At 56.9% G+C, this 15,354-nt stretch overlaps 2 protein-coding genes across 3 annotated transcripts; both read right to left on the bottom strand.

The window, feature by feature from the left end:
- Positions 1 to 689: 689 nt before the first annotated feature.
- HAMP (hepcidin antimicrobial peptide) lies at positions 690 to 2,161 on the bottom strand. The gene is made up of 3 exons (XM_019979187.2): positions 2,002 to 2,161; positions 1,000 to 1,059; positions 690 to 909 (listed from the first exon to the last, which is right to left on the bottom strand). Exons 1-3 carry the CDS (start codon positions 2,086 to 2,088, stop codon positions 808 to 810), a joined length of 249 nt encoding a protein of 82 aa, XP_019834746.1. The 5' UTR covers positions 2,089 to 2,161; the 3' UTR covers positions 690 to 807.
- A 2,653-nt stretch (positions 2,162 to 4,814) lies between these two features.
- On the bottom strand, positions 4,815 to 14,547 carry USF2 (upstream transcription factor 2, c-fos interacting). Of its 2 annotated transcripts, none has more exons than XM_070772115.1 (10): positions 14,413 to 14,547; positions 14,096 to 14,142; positions 13,870 to 13,988; positions 13,526 to 13,726; positions 12,956 to 13,106; positions 12,735 to 12,822; positions 12,372 to 12,430; positions 5,819 to 5,913; positions 5,548 to 5,676; positions 4,815 to 5,448 (listed from the first exon to the last, which is right to left on the bottom strand). In XM_070772115.1, exons 1-10 carry the CDS (start codon positions 14,472 to 14,474, stop codon positions 5,359 to 5,361), a joined length of 1,041 nt encoding a protein of 346 aa, XP_070628216.1. In that variant the 5' UTR covers positions 14,475 to 14,547; the 3' UTR covers positions 4,815 to 5,358. The 2 variants fall into 2 exon arrangements, with proteins under 2 accessions (XP_070628216.1, XP_070628217.1); XM_070772116.1 differs by having other exon boundaries at positions 13,607 to 13,726.
- Between the last annotated feature and the right edge of the window lie 807 nt (positions 14,548 to 15,354).

Raw genomic sequence — 15,354 nt, 5'->3', positions numbered from 1 at the left:
CTTCGTTGCTACGAGTGAGCTTTCTCTACTTGCAGCCAGCGGGGGCTACCCTGTAGTTGTGATGTGCAGGCTTCTCATTGCCGTGGCTTCTCTTCTTGTGGAGCCTGGGCTTAGTTGCCCCACAGCATGTGGGATCCCAGTTCCTGTAGTAAGGATCGAGCCCGAGACTCCCAGATTGGCGGGCAGACTCTTAACCACTGTATCACCAGGGAAGTCCCAAAACTGGGACATTTTTAAAGCACAAGACACAGAGCACACCATCAGCTAGCTGTCAGAAGGATAAGATCAACACATGTCATGGAGCCTCTGGAGAGCTCCACAGTCTCTTCTCAAGAGAATGAGTGTGAGAAAGATAGGTAGCATCTTTAGTTGTCTCCACTTTGTGGGGCCCTGGAGGAGTCCCCAGATCTTGCTCTGAGAACCCTTGCTAGGGATCTGAATTTACCCGTTTTTAAGAAGATTCCAAAGAGGAAACTTGAACTTTCACTCCCTGCTGTTGCAAAGTAAATTCAAGGTCTTTTGAAGTAGGGGAAGAAGAGAAAACATATCCTTCACCAAGCTTCCTTGCGACCTCCCAGTACACACAGACCCTGCACACCCCACCGAGGAGGACTGGCCCTCCGAGACAGGGCCCAAGACAAGCCTCTGGCCTAGACCTGGGCAGGGAGCAAAGACAACAGAGACTCTGGTTTGGAAAACAGGAGCTGGAACCAGCCATTTTATTTCAAGACTATTCATCGAGTGTTGGAGGGCAGCAGGAATAAATAAGGGAGGAGGGCACAGAGGGCGGGGGTTTGGGGGGGTGGTCTATGTCCTGCAGCACATCCCACACGTGCCTTTACGACAGCAGCCACAGCAGAAGATGCAGATGGGAAAGTGGGTGTCTCGTCTCCGTCTCTGGAGCACGGGCTGTGGGAAGGAAGGGCAGTGAGCTGGGCGTAGGGGGCGCAGGCACGGGAAGGCGGGCGAGGCTCAGAGGGGAGTCCCAGGGGCTCTCACCGTCAAGCCAGCTGCCGCTCCAGCTGTGTCCTTGGTTTGGAGGTCTGTGAGCTGTCGTGTCTGTGAAAAGCAAAAGGGGGTACTGAGGATGGCAGGGCACTGGCAGAGCTCTCAGTCTAGCTCCCCGGAGCAGTGACTCCCCAGGGGTTGGCATCTCCTGGCCCAGCTGGAGTCCCAGGAGTGGCCTCTCGTTCGGACCCTTCCTCTCCTTCCCACAGGCGGTTCTCCTGTCTGCAAACATCCCAGATCTGTCTCCTCCCCTCTCTGCAGCTGCTCACTCTTCTATAGGACCCTCCATGGCCTGGAGGCCTGTCCCCACCCTGTATCTTGCCCCTCACAACCCATTCCCCACATGTTATCAGTCAGATCTCAGCTTTCTCCTTTTCCCAAGCCTGCAGGGCTTCCTCTGCACTTGCCTATAAGACTTGGCACGGCCACCCCTTGGTCTCATCCCCAATTACCATCTCCTTCACTCACCCAGCCCTCTGCTCCTCGGGTCCACCGTGCTTGCCCCCACCTCGGTCTCTGCTGGCTGCCCCCTTCTCTTATCCTCCCAAATAGGTCAAATAACATTTTCTCACAAAATAGCCAACCCCACCATTACTCTCCCACCATCTTTTACGTTATTCATGGAATAGCATTTCCTAAACACAAATATTTCCTTGTTTTAAGTTCATTGGCTGGTTTCCTGCCCTGGATGTATGAGAATATTCATGAGAATATTCAAGCTCCATGAGACTATTACAGCTTGGTCACCGCTGTCTAGAACAGGACTTACTGCTGAGCAGGCACTCAGTAAATCACTGTGGAATTAGATCAGGGCTCCCAGACCCTGCCGCTTAGTACCCCATCTCTGTGCTCTGAACAGCTGTCTGTCCCCCCTTCCCTTGCCCTGAGCTCTGCCCACATGCTGGGGGTCTCCCTCTGCCCTCTGCAGTCGTCTCCCAGGGGCCGTAGCGATTCCGGCTGCCCTCCGGGGCCCCAGGCCCTGTGGGCTCTCACCTGGGGAGGGAGAACGGAGCCGCTGGTCAGGCTGAGCAGGACAAGGAGCAGAAGGCAGGTGGCCCGGATCTGTGTGTTCAGTGCCATTGTGCCGTCTGTCTGGCCGTCCTGCCGTTAGGTCTAGGACCTGCTCTGGTGTCTGGGAGCCCAGTTACAGTTGCTTTTATGGGTCCTCCTGGGGGAGGCGGGGATGCGAAGCCCTCTCCCCTTTGGCCCAACTCATTTCCAAGAAGGTGGTGGCGCCGAAAAGGCGGGAGAGATAAGCGGGAACAGAGGTGACAGGGAACAGGGTTGTGTCACCCTCAGCCGACAGAGGTGTGTCCAGGAGGTGGGGCAGACACGACCACGGACACACGCCTCTAGTCAGCCACCTGGGAGACACTTTCCCTGACATGACATCACCTTGTTGATTTCAGGAAAAACATTCCCTTTTGCCCCTGCAGTAGAACGGATCGAAGAGCAGGAGTAAGGTTTCTTCCACCTCACACGGTTCCTGACCTCCTCATTCATAAGCAGTATGGCTGTCACTTCCCGGGCCCCTCATCACTCTCCCACCATCTTTTATGTTATTCATGAACAGCCTTTCCTAAACACAAGTGTTTCCTTGTTTTTAAGTTCACTAATTCCGACCAGGATGTCAGCTCCATGAGAATATTCTTCTGTCAACTACCTTGTTCACAGCTTGGTCACCACTCTCTAGGATAGGACTTAATGCAGAGCAGGCACTCAGTAAACCACAGTGGCACTGGATTGAGGTTGGCTCCTGGGAGGGAACACCGTGATGCCCATGTGCAGGAGCTCATGTCCACAGGAGCCCCCAGCACACGTGTGGGGTTTCTCAAGGGTCAGAACCTTAAGACGTGGCCCTGTGGATCTGGGAAATGTTCCTGTGAAGTTTTGGCCAAAAAGGACAGTGGTGACGGTAACAGCGAACACCCGATGACTGCACCTCACAAGCCAACAGATACACTGACTCATTTCTGTGTTAACTCAGCCCGTGCGACCTTGCCTCTGAGCAGCTCCTGCCTGCCCCATCCCGGGCTCTGTTCTGCTTTCAGGGCCCTAGCTGCCTTCTCAGCCACCGACCCCCCAGCTTCCCAAACCCTGCTCCTGGGAGAGGAGCCCACCATGCCCACCTAAGACTTTTTAACTAAAGATTTATTATTTATTTATTTATGGCTGCCCTGGGGTCTTTCATTGCTGCACACGGGCTACTCTTCCTTGCAGTGCCTGGGCTTCTCGTTGCGGTGGCTTCTCTTGTCACACAGCAGGGGCTCTGGAGTGTGTGCGCTTCCGTAGTTGCAGCGCACAGGCTCAGTAGTCATGGAGCATGGGCTAAGTCACCCCGTGGCTTGTGGACTCTTCCCAGACTGGGGATCAAACCCACGTCCCCTGCATTGGCAGTTGGATTCTTAACCACTGGACTCCCATCAGGGAGGTCCAGAGACTCATCTTTTTCACTGTTTAGGGAGAGGAGCTGAAGGCAAAGATTTAAGACACTGCCAAAGCTTGGTCATCCAGAGGCAGAGCTGGGCCTCCAGCCTGGGTCCTGTGTCCTCAGCACCAGGCTTTCCTGCTTCCAGAAAACACAGGAGGGCATGGTGGGTCTGCTAGACCACGCTTGTACTGGCTCAATGAGCACACTGTGTGCATCCCAACTCAAGTCGGGAACATCATGTTGGCACCTTGAAACCCCCACTGGTGGGTGTACTTACACCACAGACATTGGCAAACACTACAAATCAGGCTTTTCTTTGGAGGGCTGGCTTCCTGCATACGATGGAAGAGGAGCTGAACCAAGGATGCCTGGCTGTGGCAATCTCATTGCCACGTATGACCTGAACCATCTTAGGGTGCTCACGGCCCAGGGGAACAGCAGATCGTGACTTCAGAGATAGGTCCTTGGCTGTCTTCTCTCTGTCACTCCTGGGCCACCCAGTGACAACCCTATGAGCCTGGGGATGGTGCTGCCAAGGAATGAACTCTTCTTCCTGGCCCTGAACTGCTGCCAAGGCCCACTCGAAAAGCATGAAAACATGGGACCCTGGGAAGTAACAGTTTCCTGCCATCTGTTAGGCTCCCCCAGCTGTACACAGCCTCACTCTCCAAAAGAGAAATGGCCAGGACAGGAGACAGGGCTCTCAGAGGGAAGGAAGAAAGCAGCCGGGGATATCTGGGATGGGTGTGGGGTGGCAAGCTCAGCAAGGTGACCAGACCTAGATTCTGGGAGTGGCTGGAGTTGCATGGGGGCTGCATGCTCACCCACAGGGAGACACAGCAGCACCCCCCAGGCATCACTGCATCATCTCAGCTCAGGCCAGGTTTCATCATCAACCAGGGGCAGGGGTCACAGCACAGGCGCCAGAGTCGCGGTGCAAGGCGACAGGCTGACGGGCCAAGCCTGGCTTCCTGGCCATCTGCCCTCCCTGAGGGTGGGGGGCTCAAGGCCAGGCCCCACCATTGGCTAGTGCAGAGGGGAGGGCGTTAGCCCAGAAGGGCAGAGTCAGGAGATAGTCCTGTTTTTAGGAACTGGTGACATGAAAGACCCCAGCCTCTCCTCCAAAAACATGTGGCATATCCTTGACCCTGGCTCCCCCTGCCCCCCACACCACATATGCACCACCTGGGGCCTCAAAGACACTATTCATCCCTTAATTCCTCCATCTGTACAACCAACAGACTGGGTCCCGGGCGGCGCGGGATGGCCGGGACTGGTACTCAGCCACGAACAGAAGAGCGAGGTCCTGTCCCCGGGAGCCCTGCGTAGACCCCAGACCCCCTCCCCACATCTGAGATGGACAAATACACAGACAGACAAGGCGGGGCCACATGGGGCCAGTTTATTGCAGTTAAATACCTCTCTCTCTCTATTTTTTTGTCCATTTTTTCCATAAAGAAAATTAGAACACACTCACACACCCAGAGGGGAGCAGGGTTCCAGAAACAAGAGGTGGGGTGGGACGTGGCCTCCCTGCTTGGGTCCAGGCCCCCCGCAGGACCCCCTCCTCCCCATAAGCACCCTGGTCTCAGTACCTCGGGAGTCCGAGGAGGCAGCGGGGTGTGGCAGGGGCTCTGTCCTCCTCCCTCTGGCCTCCAGGTGAGACCACCAGAAGTGCCGGGTTGAGTGGGGGCCGGGAGAAGGGAGACAGACAAATGGGGGACGGGATATGGTTTCCAAGTTGAGGAGGGCGGTGGGCGCTTATCCACAGAAATGCATTATTTCTCCCCATTTTTTTTGTTAAAAATCTACTATAAAAAACGCAGCTGGGGGAGGGGCGTCTGTCCCTCTCTGTGCTAAGGGCTGGGGAAGGGGACGGTGGGGGCCCGGAGGCGGCCCCCGCCGCATGGTAGGTGGTGTCACTGCCGGGCGCTCTCGCCCACCATCTCCAGGTTGTGCTGCTGCAGCTGGGCGCGGAGCACGGCGTTCTCGTTCTTCAGCTCCTCGATCTGCCAGACACGACGGGGGACAAGCAGCCAGAGCTGGCTCCCCGCGTCCTGGGGTTCCTGGGCGCCCCCCGTCCCTGCCCTCCCAGCCGTGTGGCTCACCTGTTGCCGCAGGAGCTCATTGTCCATCTGCAGCCGCTCGGCCTCCTTGAAGGTCTCCTGCATGCGCTGGTTGGTCTGGCGCAGCTCCCGGATGTAGTCGCAGGCCTTTGACAGGATCCCTCCTTTACTCTGGGGAGTGGTGGGCATGAGCATCAGTGAGCACTGCCTGGCAGCCAATGCCCACCAGTCGTCTCAGCCCGAGACAACTCCCACGCCCAGCACTCAAGACGGATTCTCTGCAAGGGGGCTGGGGGACCAGGGGGACACTCACCGCTCCCGTCTTGCTATTATCTGCATTACAATCTGGAATGATTTTTGAAAGCTGGACGATCCAGTTGTTGATCTTGTCCCTCCGCCTCCGCTCCACTGCGGCGAAAAGAGTAGGAACAAGGCTGTGTCCAGTGTGCTCCCTCTATGCCCGGGCAAGTTACCTCCCGAGGCAGATGCCACGAGAGCCGAGGCTGCCGAGGCACAGCTGGGCCCGCCCGAGGTCACATGGCCAGCAAGTGCAGGGGCCCGACCTGAACCCAGGCAGCTGGCTCTAGCCCGCTCCACATGGTTCCTCAATAGGAACCGAGAAATTCAAGTGCCACCCTCAAGTGCCACATATACCCTCAGCGCAGCATCGACAGCTGAGGGGCTGCAGGGTTTGTTCTGTTGGTTGGCCCAGCAGGTTTTGAAAAATTTGAGTCAACATTTAAAAATTAGAAAAGTTCACATAACAACTGGCCTCTTTTGAAAAAAGGAGTTGTGGCACAGTGGGCACGTGTCCCTGGGAGGCAAGAAGGGGCCAGAGCCCCTTTACACAGGACCCGGATGACCCTTTCTGGTCCCCACAGCCCCTGAACTTGATTCTCCATGGCGGTACTCATGTATCCCGAGTTCTGGACCCCACAGTCCTGTTTTTCTCTTCATCATTAAAATCCCAGTCTGACCACATCTCACTCCACTTACAATCCTTCTCCATGGCCCCGGCAGCAAGTCTCAGCTTCCCCAGCTGGCACTGCAGTTCTCAGGGGCCTGGCCCATCATCAGGGCACTGGGTCACCCAGAAACACCACGAACCCTATCTTGAAGGCCAGGTTTGACAAGCTACTGGCAGATTTTACTTGGAAAGTCCAGATGTGTGATTTATAACACTCTGTCTGCTCTGTCTCACTCTGTCTGCTGAGTTGAGTGGCAGCTGCCCCCTGCAGACAGGGCTCGTATGCATCTCTGCTGTGGCCTGTCACGACTTGCCTGGGGGCTGCCTGCACTGCAGCCTGAGACCCCTGGTTTGGGGCTCACTGAGAAAGCTGTCCCAGCCTTTCCTCACCTTCTAAGCACAGTACGAGGCACTGCTAGGGGCACACAAGAAAGCCCAGTTGGCCCCACAGTCTCACCCTCCTGCCAAGGCAGTCCATGGACAGATGCAGGTGGTCACTATAGGAAGGGGAGACTGTGGGTGGGATTTGGAAAGGAGGGTAAAGGAGAGTATTTTCTCAGGCTTGGGCGACTGGCGGAGAGGGTCGGGATGCGAGTGAGAAAAGTGGGGTGGGCCAGAAGGCTGCCCTTGACCCCCTCTCCTCCTGAGGCCAGCACTGCCCCTCAACCCAGCTGTTCCCTCAAAGGACGTGCCTGGCCACTAGAAGAAAACCCGACTGTCTTCCCCTGGCACTTGCTTTTGTCCTCTCACTGCTGACCGGTCCTTCCAAGTGCCCCTACTCTGGCCTGGGTGACAACACCCTCCCACATGGACTTGCTTCCTCCCTCATTCTCCTCTCTTGCTGCCCACAACCTCCCTTTACCACAGGGATAAGAATACTGCCCGGTATCGAGCTTCGCCTGACCCTGGCCCTGGGGTCAGTGAGTACACAGCCATGTGCCCCATCACTACCCTGGTGAGTGAACCTTCCCAGTCAGGGCGGTCATGTCTTACGGTCTTTGGGGACTCTGTGGCCCCGAACAGCAGCTGAGCTAAGAGTCCGGCCCAGCCTCCACATCCATTCTGAGGTGCCACCTGAGGAGCTCGCGAGCAGACAGCTGCCCTTCACTACCCTCCTGCAGTCTGACATCCTTGAGCCTGGGTCCCATGCTGCAGCCGCATCCCATGCCCACTCCTCCCTTCCTCACTGGGGGCCGGGCAGGGGGTAAGGGACACCTCTGGCTCGTATTCACTTCTTCAAAACTTACTGCTTGCCCTACTGTGTGCAGGGCACTCTGCGAGGCCAGTCCATGGTGGACTCAACCGCTGTCGTGCCAGCACTCACAGCACCAACGTGAAATTCACGTGAATGGTAGACACTGACACCACAGACTGGGGGTTACAACTGAAGACAGTGCCCAGTGCCTGGGGAATGCCCGGGCGGAGTACTGCTTTCAGCGTGGAGTGGGGTGGACTGTCTCTTCAGAGAAAGGTTTAGAACGGAAAGATGGGGCTGGTTTCTGAGAGGAAGGACAGTGGGCAGACAGGCATCATGAACCCAGAAAAGGCGACATGGAAACATTCTGGTGGGCGAAGGAGTTGGGGCAGGGGGATCGGAAAGGGTGGCAGAAATAGGTTGTGAAGGCCCTGAATGCCCTGTCAGTGGGTCTGGACCTTGTGTTCTCTTCCCCGAGGGGTCTAGGCCCTCGAGTCTGGGGCCCTTCTTGGCATGTAGTCAGGCCTGTGGCTTGGGGAGACCACTTCAGCACAAGTGAAATGGAGGAAGACCAGTCAAAACCAAGGCCATGTCTGTTCTTCAGAAGGCTTAAGTCGTAGCCATACAACATTTAAAACACAATTTAGAGCAAAATCTGCCAGGACTGATGGGAGAAATGGGCAAATCCACAAATATAACTAGAGATATCAACACTCCTCAGTAACTGACAAAACAAGTAGACAAAAAAATGAAGACAGAAAATCTGAACACTGTCAGCCAACTTGACCTAGTTACCACTGATGGAACACTCCACACACATCAGCAGATATGCCTTTTCAAGCACACACAGAAGCTTTCACCAAGATAGACTGTATTTAGGGCCATAAAATAAAGTCTCAATAAATTCCAAAGGACTTAAGTTATATACAGAGTATGTTCTCCGATCACAACAAAACTCATTTACAAATCAGTAACAAGAAGATACCAGGGGACTTCCCTGGTGGCCCAGTGGTTAAGAATCCGCCTGGCAAATCCAGGCGAGGTGGGTTCAACCCCTGCTTGGGGAGCTAAGACCCCACATGCTGTGGAGCAACTAAGCCCTCACGCCACAACTAGAGAGTCTGGGCACCGCAACTAAAGATCCCACATGATGCAACAAAGGCCCAAAGCAGCCAAATAGATAAATGTTCAAAAAAAAAAAAGATAATCCAGAAAACCCATAAACATTCATAAGTTAAACAACACATTTCTAAATAATCCCATGGGTCAGTGAAAAAATAATCAGGAAAACAAGAAACATTCCAAATTGAATAACAAGAGAACACAACGTGTCCAAATGGGATAACGCTAAAGCAGTATAAGACTGAAATCTGCAACTATAAAGGCCTGTATTGAGAAAAAAGAAAGGTTTAAAAATCGTCTTAAAAAGCTGGGGGAAGACACCCAGCAAACCAAACCCCAGTTAAGCAAAACACATAAATTGGTCACAGTATGAGTAGGAACCAAGAAATAGAAAAAGCAACTAAGCAATCAGTTTTCACGTAAAGATCTGGATTTCTGGCTTCTTCAGAGGTTGAGTAGTGAGCCCAAATTCTGACACAACAGCAACGGCGGGCACTGTGAGACCACCCTTCAGGCAGGACAGACACACTGGCCCCCAGTCACTGCTGGGGACCACCACTCCCCTTTCTGCTACACCAGGTATACTGACTTCCTTGGGGCCCTGAAGACATCTGCCTGCGGCCCAGAGATGGGCCCCTGTGGTATCAAGAAACATGGCAAAGAGGGAAAAGCAGAAAAGGTCGATTGGAGATCCACTTTGGCACAGTGTCTCGGGTCCTGTGGCTGTGAGGGACAAAGAGGGCAGAGTTGAAGTGGCCTGGCTCTCAGGTCTGGCTTGAGTAATCATGACAGGGATCCCTCTTGCTGCTCTGGAAGAAGGAGGCTTTGGGAAGGAGGGACAACGGCAGGTTCTGGTTTGGACAAGTTGAGTGTGAGATGCTTCAAGGACAACCAGCAATAGAAATTTGGAACGAGCACCCCAAAATATGGGTCCGGAGGAGCATGAGAGAGATGGAGCAGAAAGACAGCTGTTGGCAGTGCACGGGGTTGGGGAGCCCTGGGAGGACATCAGGGAACAGTCTCATCTTTTTGGAGTCACATACTTTTCTGGACAAAGCCCGCAGACTCTCTCCTGGGAGAAATGACACACACCAACATCTGGAGACAGGGACTAGGGGAGACTGACCGTCCCCAGGCCTGATGTTTCACTCTCCTGACCACTGGAAGAAGGGGCTGGACCCCAAGAGATACTAACAGCCAAAGCAGCTTCCCAACTTTACCCATCATGAAGAGTCACCTGGGGAACTTGTTTTAGCGCAGACTCCCAGACACCCTCGGACCTACCCATTCAGCATCTCGTGAGGACGACCTAGAGATGGTGATTATTAACAAGCTTTCCAGGTGACCAGGAAGCCCTGCCCTCAGGAACAGGCTCGGAAGGAGAACCAGGGCAAGGAGAGCAGAAAGGAACGTTCCCGAGAGGAGGGGAATGGGCAGGGCCAGATGCTTGGAGTGCAGGCAGGAAAGGAAGCCAGTGAATTTGGCAATGAGGTCATCACGGGTGACCTTAAATGGCGCCGTTTTGGTAGAGAAATGAGCCAGATTGCCAAGGGTACAGGGAGGCTGCCGGGCAGAGGGTGGGTCAAACGTTCTGCAGGTTAGGACAGAGTGGGCTGGCTGCAGCTGGTCAGAAAGGGCAAGGTCATGAGCAGGACTGACTTTTATAGGATGAGGAAGAGTCAAGACTTTGGAGCTGGATTAACCCAGTGAGAGGCACAGTGACAGCAGGGTGGAGAGTGACTGGCTCATCTTCCAAGAGTTGTTTGCTGTGGTCTTAGCAGGTAGCACAATAGCCTGGGGGTAGCTGAGGGCTCACGTCTCAACGCGCTGCACCCTCACTATGAGCCTCTGGGGTAGTCATGTTAACACATTCGTACACAGGACTAAACAGGCACAGAGATGAAGAGCCAGTCCAAGGTCACACGACTGGTATGTAGCAGAGCTGGGACTGCCTGGGAGCCAATAGGAGACCCCTCAAACCCACCACACCCCAAAACCAAGCTCATGCTCACTGCTTCCCTTTAAATGAACCTGACCCCATCATAAAATCCTGATTCTTCAGCCTTGGCCTCTTCTCCCCTACAGCTTGTCCCCTCCCCTGACCCCCTTTCATGCCCTGTCCTGTCTTGAGGCCCACAGGTGCAGTCACCTCCTATTTTCCTAGCTTCTGGCATCCCGTCACCCTTAGTATCCAGTCTCCATAAACAACCCCTCTGTTGACTTCCCCTCGAACCAGCACAAAGATCCAGGAGTGGGGGCCCTGGGAGGGCCTGTGACAAGACCCATGTGATCTGGCCCTGGCCAGTCCTCCCATGACTCTGCCAACTTCCTCTTTCCTTTCCTGAATTCTGCTCTTCTTCAATCACACCGAGTCTGTTCCAGCTCGGGCTGGGTGTTTGTACTTGCTTATCCCTCACTGTCTGGGACTCTTCCTCAGGCTTGTGGGCAGCCCATTCAGGCGCCTGCTCAAGCGTCACTTCTAGAGAGGCCCACAAAGCTCCCTGCCACCATAACCCTCCAAGTCCTTACCAGCCTTATCTTCCTTCACATGACACATGACTTACGTTCCCTGACGTCTTATTGCACCTTTGTGTAGTTTCTGTCTCTCCCACCAGAATGAACACCCTCTGAGAGCCAAGGTGCCTGTTCCATTATCTGGGTGTATCTGAGGCCTAGAACAGGGGCTGGCACCTAGCACATATGTGCTGAGTAAAGGTCTGAACTCACCGAGCCGCTCAGAGCATAGCTGCGTCAGCCACCCCCCATCAAACACAGTGAGGACTCTCAAGGCCTCACCCTGACATTCAAGGCCCTCCTTGGCCCTCCCAAGCACTCCACAAGGAACCTCTGCTACAACCAAACCAGCACCCCCGGAGCAACCCTTCTCCACCCTGACTTCCTGTGCTTCCCTCTGCTGGACAGGCACTCCCAAAGGCCACCTCCCTGGGGAAATATCACCTGCTCCTCCAGTCAGTGTTCAGTCACACACTACCTTGAGCCAACCCGAGTTTCCTAAACACTCCACGCTAGGTTCCATACCTAGCACAGGGCACATACTGCCCAGCCTAGAATCCTCCTTCAGGAAGTATCTGCCAAATGACGGCTATTTGGGTGGAAGTGTTCCCTGGACATGTTCATGCGCCAGCCTGAGCCAGAGACACAGACTGCCTGCAATTTCATTTCAGATGTACTTTCTCTCAGATCTGAGCTACTTCTGGAAGCCAGGCAAGCAGCGGGGTGGGGGGCTTGAGCAAACCAGCTGCCACATGGGAAGGCAGGTCCAGCTGCACCAGAGCAGCCCAACTTTCCCAGAGGAGCAGAAAATCCACACATGAATGTGAAACTCGCCATTTAAACTGCTGGTCATTACTTTAGAGTCACCAGCCAGGAAGACAAATATACCACAGCTCATGCCTCCTGCCTATATCTGCTGCTGACAAGTAGCCTCTCTGCTTCTGCCTTCCCAGCATTCAACCAACACCTCTCGAGTACTTGGATCAATAACCCGGCCACTGATCTGTGACTCCAAACACCCAGCTGGGGTTGAGCCCATGAGGCCTAGCAGCTCCTGCCTGACCTTACCTTCATTATGCTGAGCTCTCCTTCTCTCATCCCGTGGCGTTCTCGTCCCGTCGATTTTCCTAGAAGAGTATGGAAAAAAATGGGTACATGTTACCTCCAGCCTGTGTGTCCAAACATTTATTAAGGAGTCAGACTTAAAAATGATCTCTGCAAGACAAATCGATATGCAGAGACAAAGAGAGGGAGAAAATGGTATTTTCTTTACTTAAACTAGAAAAGCAAAAGCTGACCAAAAAATACACCAACTGCCTGCTGTGTATTCAACTGCCTGGTTCCCATCCCGGGAAAACCTCCTCTTTTTGGGTGCCCACGACAGGCCCTCCCAGCGTCCCCTATTCCTGGGACCAGGTCTCCTGCACATACGGGGAGTAGGGGTGTGTCCGAGGTGCAATTGTCCTCTGCGTTCCTGTCTGAAGCACGTCCTGGGGCGTCATCATGACATAGAACTGGCCTGCAGGGAAAGTGGGGGTTAGCACTAAAACTGGGGGCAGAGTCAGAACTGGCTAGGGGTTGGGGGGGAGCTTCCCTCCCTGCTAGGCCTGTTGCCTCCCCTGCCTTCCGCCCTGGCCCCTTCCTTCCTTTACCTCCAGCCTGCAAGCTCTGGTCTGTGGTCTGTACGGACACAGCCGTGGTATCTCCCACACTGGACGCTGGGAAATAGGCAAACCGGGCCTCCCCACTGACAGCCTCAGCAGCCGGGCTGCCACCATTGCTGAAGGGATTTTGGATAACAGCCTAGGGAGCAGGAGGACAGAGGCCACCCTTAGCCATCTTTGCTTCCCAATCCATCCCCTAGCCACCATATTTGATGTTTACTGCATTCTCTACAGAGAGTGGGGAACCCCTGTGTCCCACTCTGCCCTGTGTCTCACAGCCCTGGAACTTGACAGATACTAAGCAATCACTTGGGGAGCTGACCCACTTTTAACTCTAAGAGAGTGCCCTGTGACCATGATTCCCATTTCACAAAACAAACAAAAAAAGATGTTCCGAAGGTCTTGCCCCAGGTTTCACCGTGCAAAACAAGAGATCTGACCTGAGGGCCTGAAGGCAGCATCTTAGTCCCACGTGCCCCACCCCCTTGGCGCTCCCCAAGAACAAAGTCAGTGTCCAGTGCCCCTTCTCCATCCCCCCAGAGGATGCTGGGCACCTACCAGTGGGAAGGGCGCTGCGGGACCTGGGGGCACAGAGGCAGCAGCGGGGCCGGGGCGCTGGGTGGCCCCATCCACACCCACCTGGGTCACAGCCTGCTGCCCCCCTGCGAAGGCAGCCGTAGACACGACGCTGACGGCGCCTGCTGTGTCGCCCTGGCCGTCCAGCTGACCATCAGTCACCTGGACTACGCGGTACGTCACCTGCAGGGGGCGGCAGAGCAGAGAGACCCGCGCTGGGGCCCGGGCAGGGGCCAGGTCCGAGCCCCTCCCAGCCCGCCCGCCTGCCCGCCCGTCCGGGACTCAGCCCTCCACTTGCCCGCCGGGCTCTGGGCCCTTAGCCTCACCTGTCCTCCATTATTCTCTGTGCGGAACTGGTACTGGATGTTGTGGTCGCCGAACGCCGCCTGCTGGACGCTGGCGATGGCCACCGCCGTCTGCTCCTCCGCCCCAGGCCCGTCCCCGCCTGCGGTCGGAGGGTCGCGGGGATGGTCAGAGGTGGCGCGAACCAGGGCGCCCCCAGTGCCTTCCCGGGCGCAGGTCGCGGCCCTGGTGGGCCCCGCGAGCACTCACCTTCCTGCAGTTCGACACCCTCCTCTGCCTCGGGTCCCTTGTCGTGACTGCGAGAAGCACAGGAAGAAGAGGGGATCAGGGCTGCCCGCGCCCCCGCCCCTTCGCCCAGGTGCAGGGCCCCCATCCCGCCCAGCCCAGTCTGCGACGGCGGCCCCTTGGGGACCGGGGACCGGGGGTATACGTGCCGGTTCCCCCTCCCAAGCGGCCTCCATTTTGAGCTGGGCCGGGCGGTCGCTCGGGATCATGGCGGCCCGGTCGCCAGGCCGAAGGGCCGGGACCAGGGCGCGCGGGGGCGCGGGCCGGCCGGGCTCCCTTACCTGGCGGCGGCAGCAGCGGTGGCCGAGGCAGCGGGATCCAGACCCGGGTCCAGCATGTCCATGGGGGGGGTGGGGGCGGGGGGGGCGCCGGGCCCGGGGGGGGAGGGGAGGGGAGGGGAGGGGAGGGAGGGGAGGGGGCGGGCGGCCGGGGGGGCCCCGAGCCCGGCGCTCACGCCGCGCGGCAGGAGGGGACGGAGGAGACACGGGAGCCGCTCGCGCTGATCACGGGGACAAACAGTGGGGTCATGTGAGGAGGAGATGCCGCCGCCGCCGCCGCCGCCGCTGCTCCAGCAGCCGCCTCCGCCTGCTCGCCCGCCGGCCGGCTCCCGGCGGCTCTAGGCTCCGGGACGCAGCGCAGCCGCCCCCCGCCCGCTGCACGCGGCCCTCGGGCCTCCTTCCCTGAGTAGCCGCCGCCGCGACTTTTTTTTTAAACCCGGCCCGCCCAGGATGGCCTCCGCCTCTCCCCCGGATCGCCGGCTTGCGTGTCCGCCGCCCGGCCTGGCCCAGTACGGCGGCGGATCGCTGCTGCAGCCGCCGCCGCTTTCTATTTTTTCCCCCTTTTTTTTTTCCTCCTTTACTTGAGCTGCGCGCGCGCGGCGGCAGCGGCGGCGCGAGCCCGGGGCCGACGCGCGCGAGGGGGGAGGGCAGCCCCTGGGGAGCGCGCGCGCTGTCTGTCTCCGACGGAGGGCGGGCGCGCGGGCCCAGGTCTCGGCTGGGAGCGAGGTCGCTGCCGCTGTCTCCCGGCACCCGCCGGCGGGCCGCCCGAGTGGAACGTGGGCCCGGATGGAACTCCGGGGGACCTGGAAGAAGGCCTCTGGTCGCCGGGGACGAGGCAGGCGGCTGGGTTTGGAGACAGTAAAGTAGGTCGGGGGGGTGGGGCGGGGGAGGGGGGCGTTGGGTGGATGGAGGGGAGCGCGCACGCGCGCCCTCGTCGACCGGACT

Source organism: Bos indicus, chromosome 18 (genome assembly GCF_029378745.1).
Source record: "Bos indicus isolate NIAB-ARS_2022 breed Sahiwal x Tharparkar chromosome 18, NIAB-ARS_B.indTharparkar_mat_pri_1.0, whole genome shotgun sequence".
Classification (NCBI taxonomy): Eukaryota; Metazoa; Chordata; class Mammalia; order Artiodactyla; family Bovidae; genus Bos; species Bos indicus.
The sequence above is the reverse complement of the archived record's forward strand: the minus strand, read 5'-3'. Positions and strand labels throughout refer to the sequence as shown.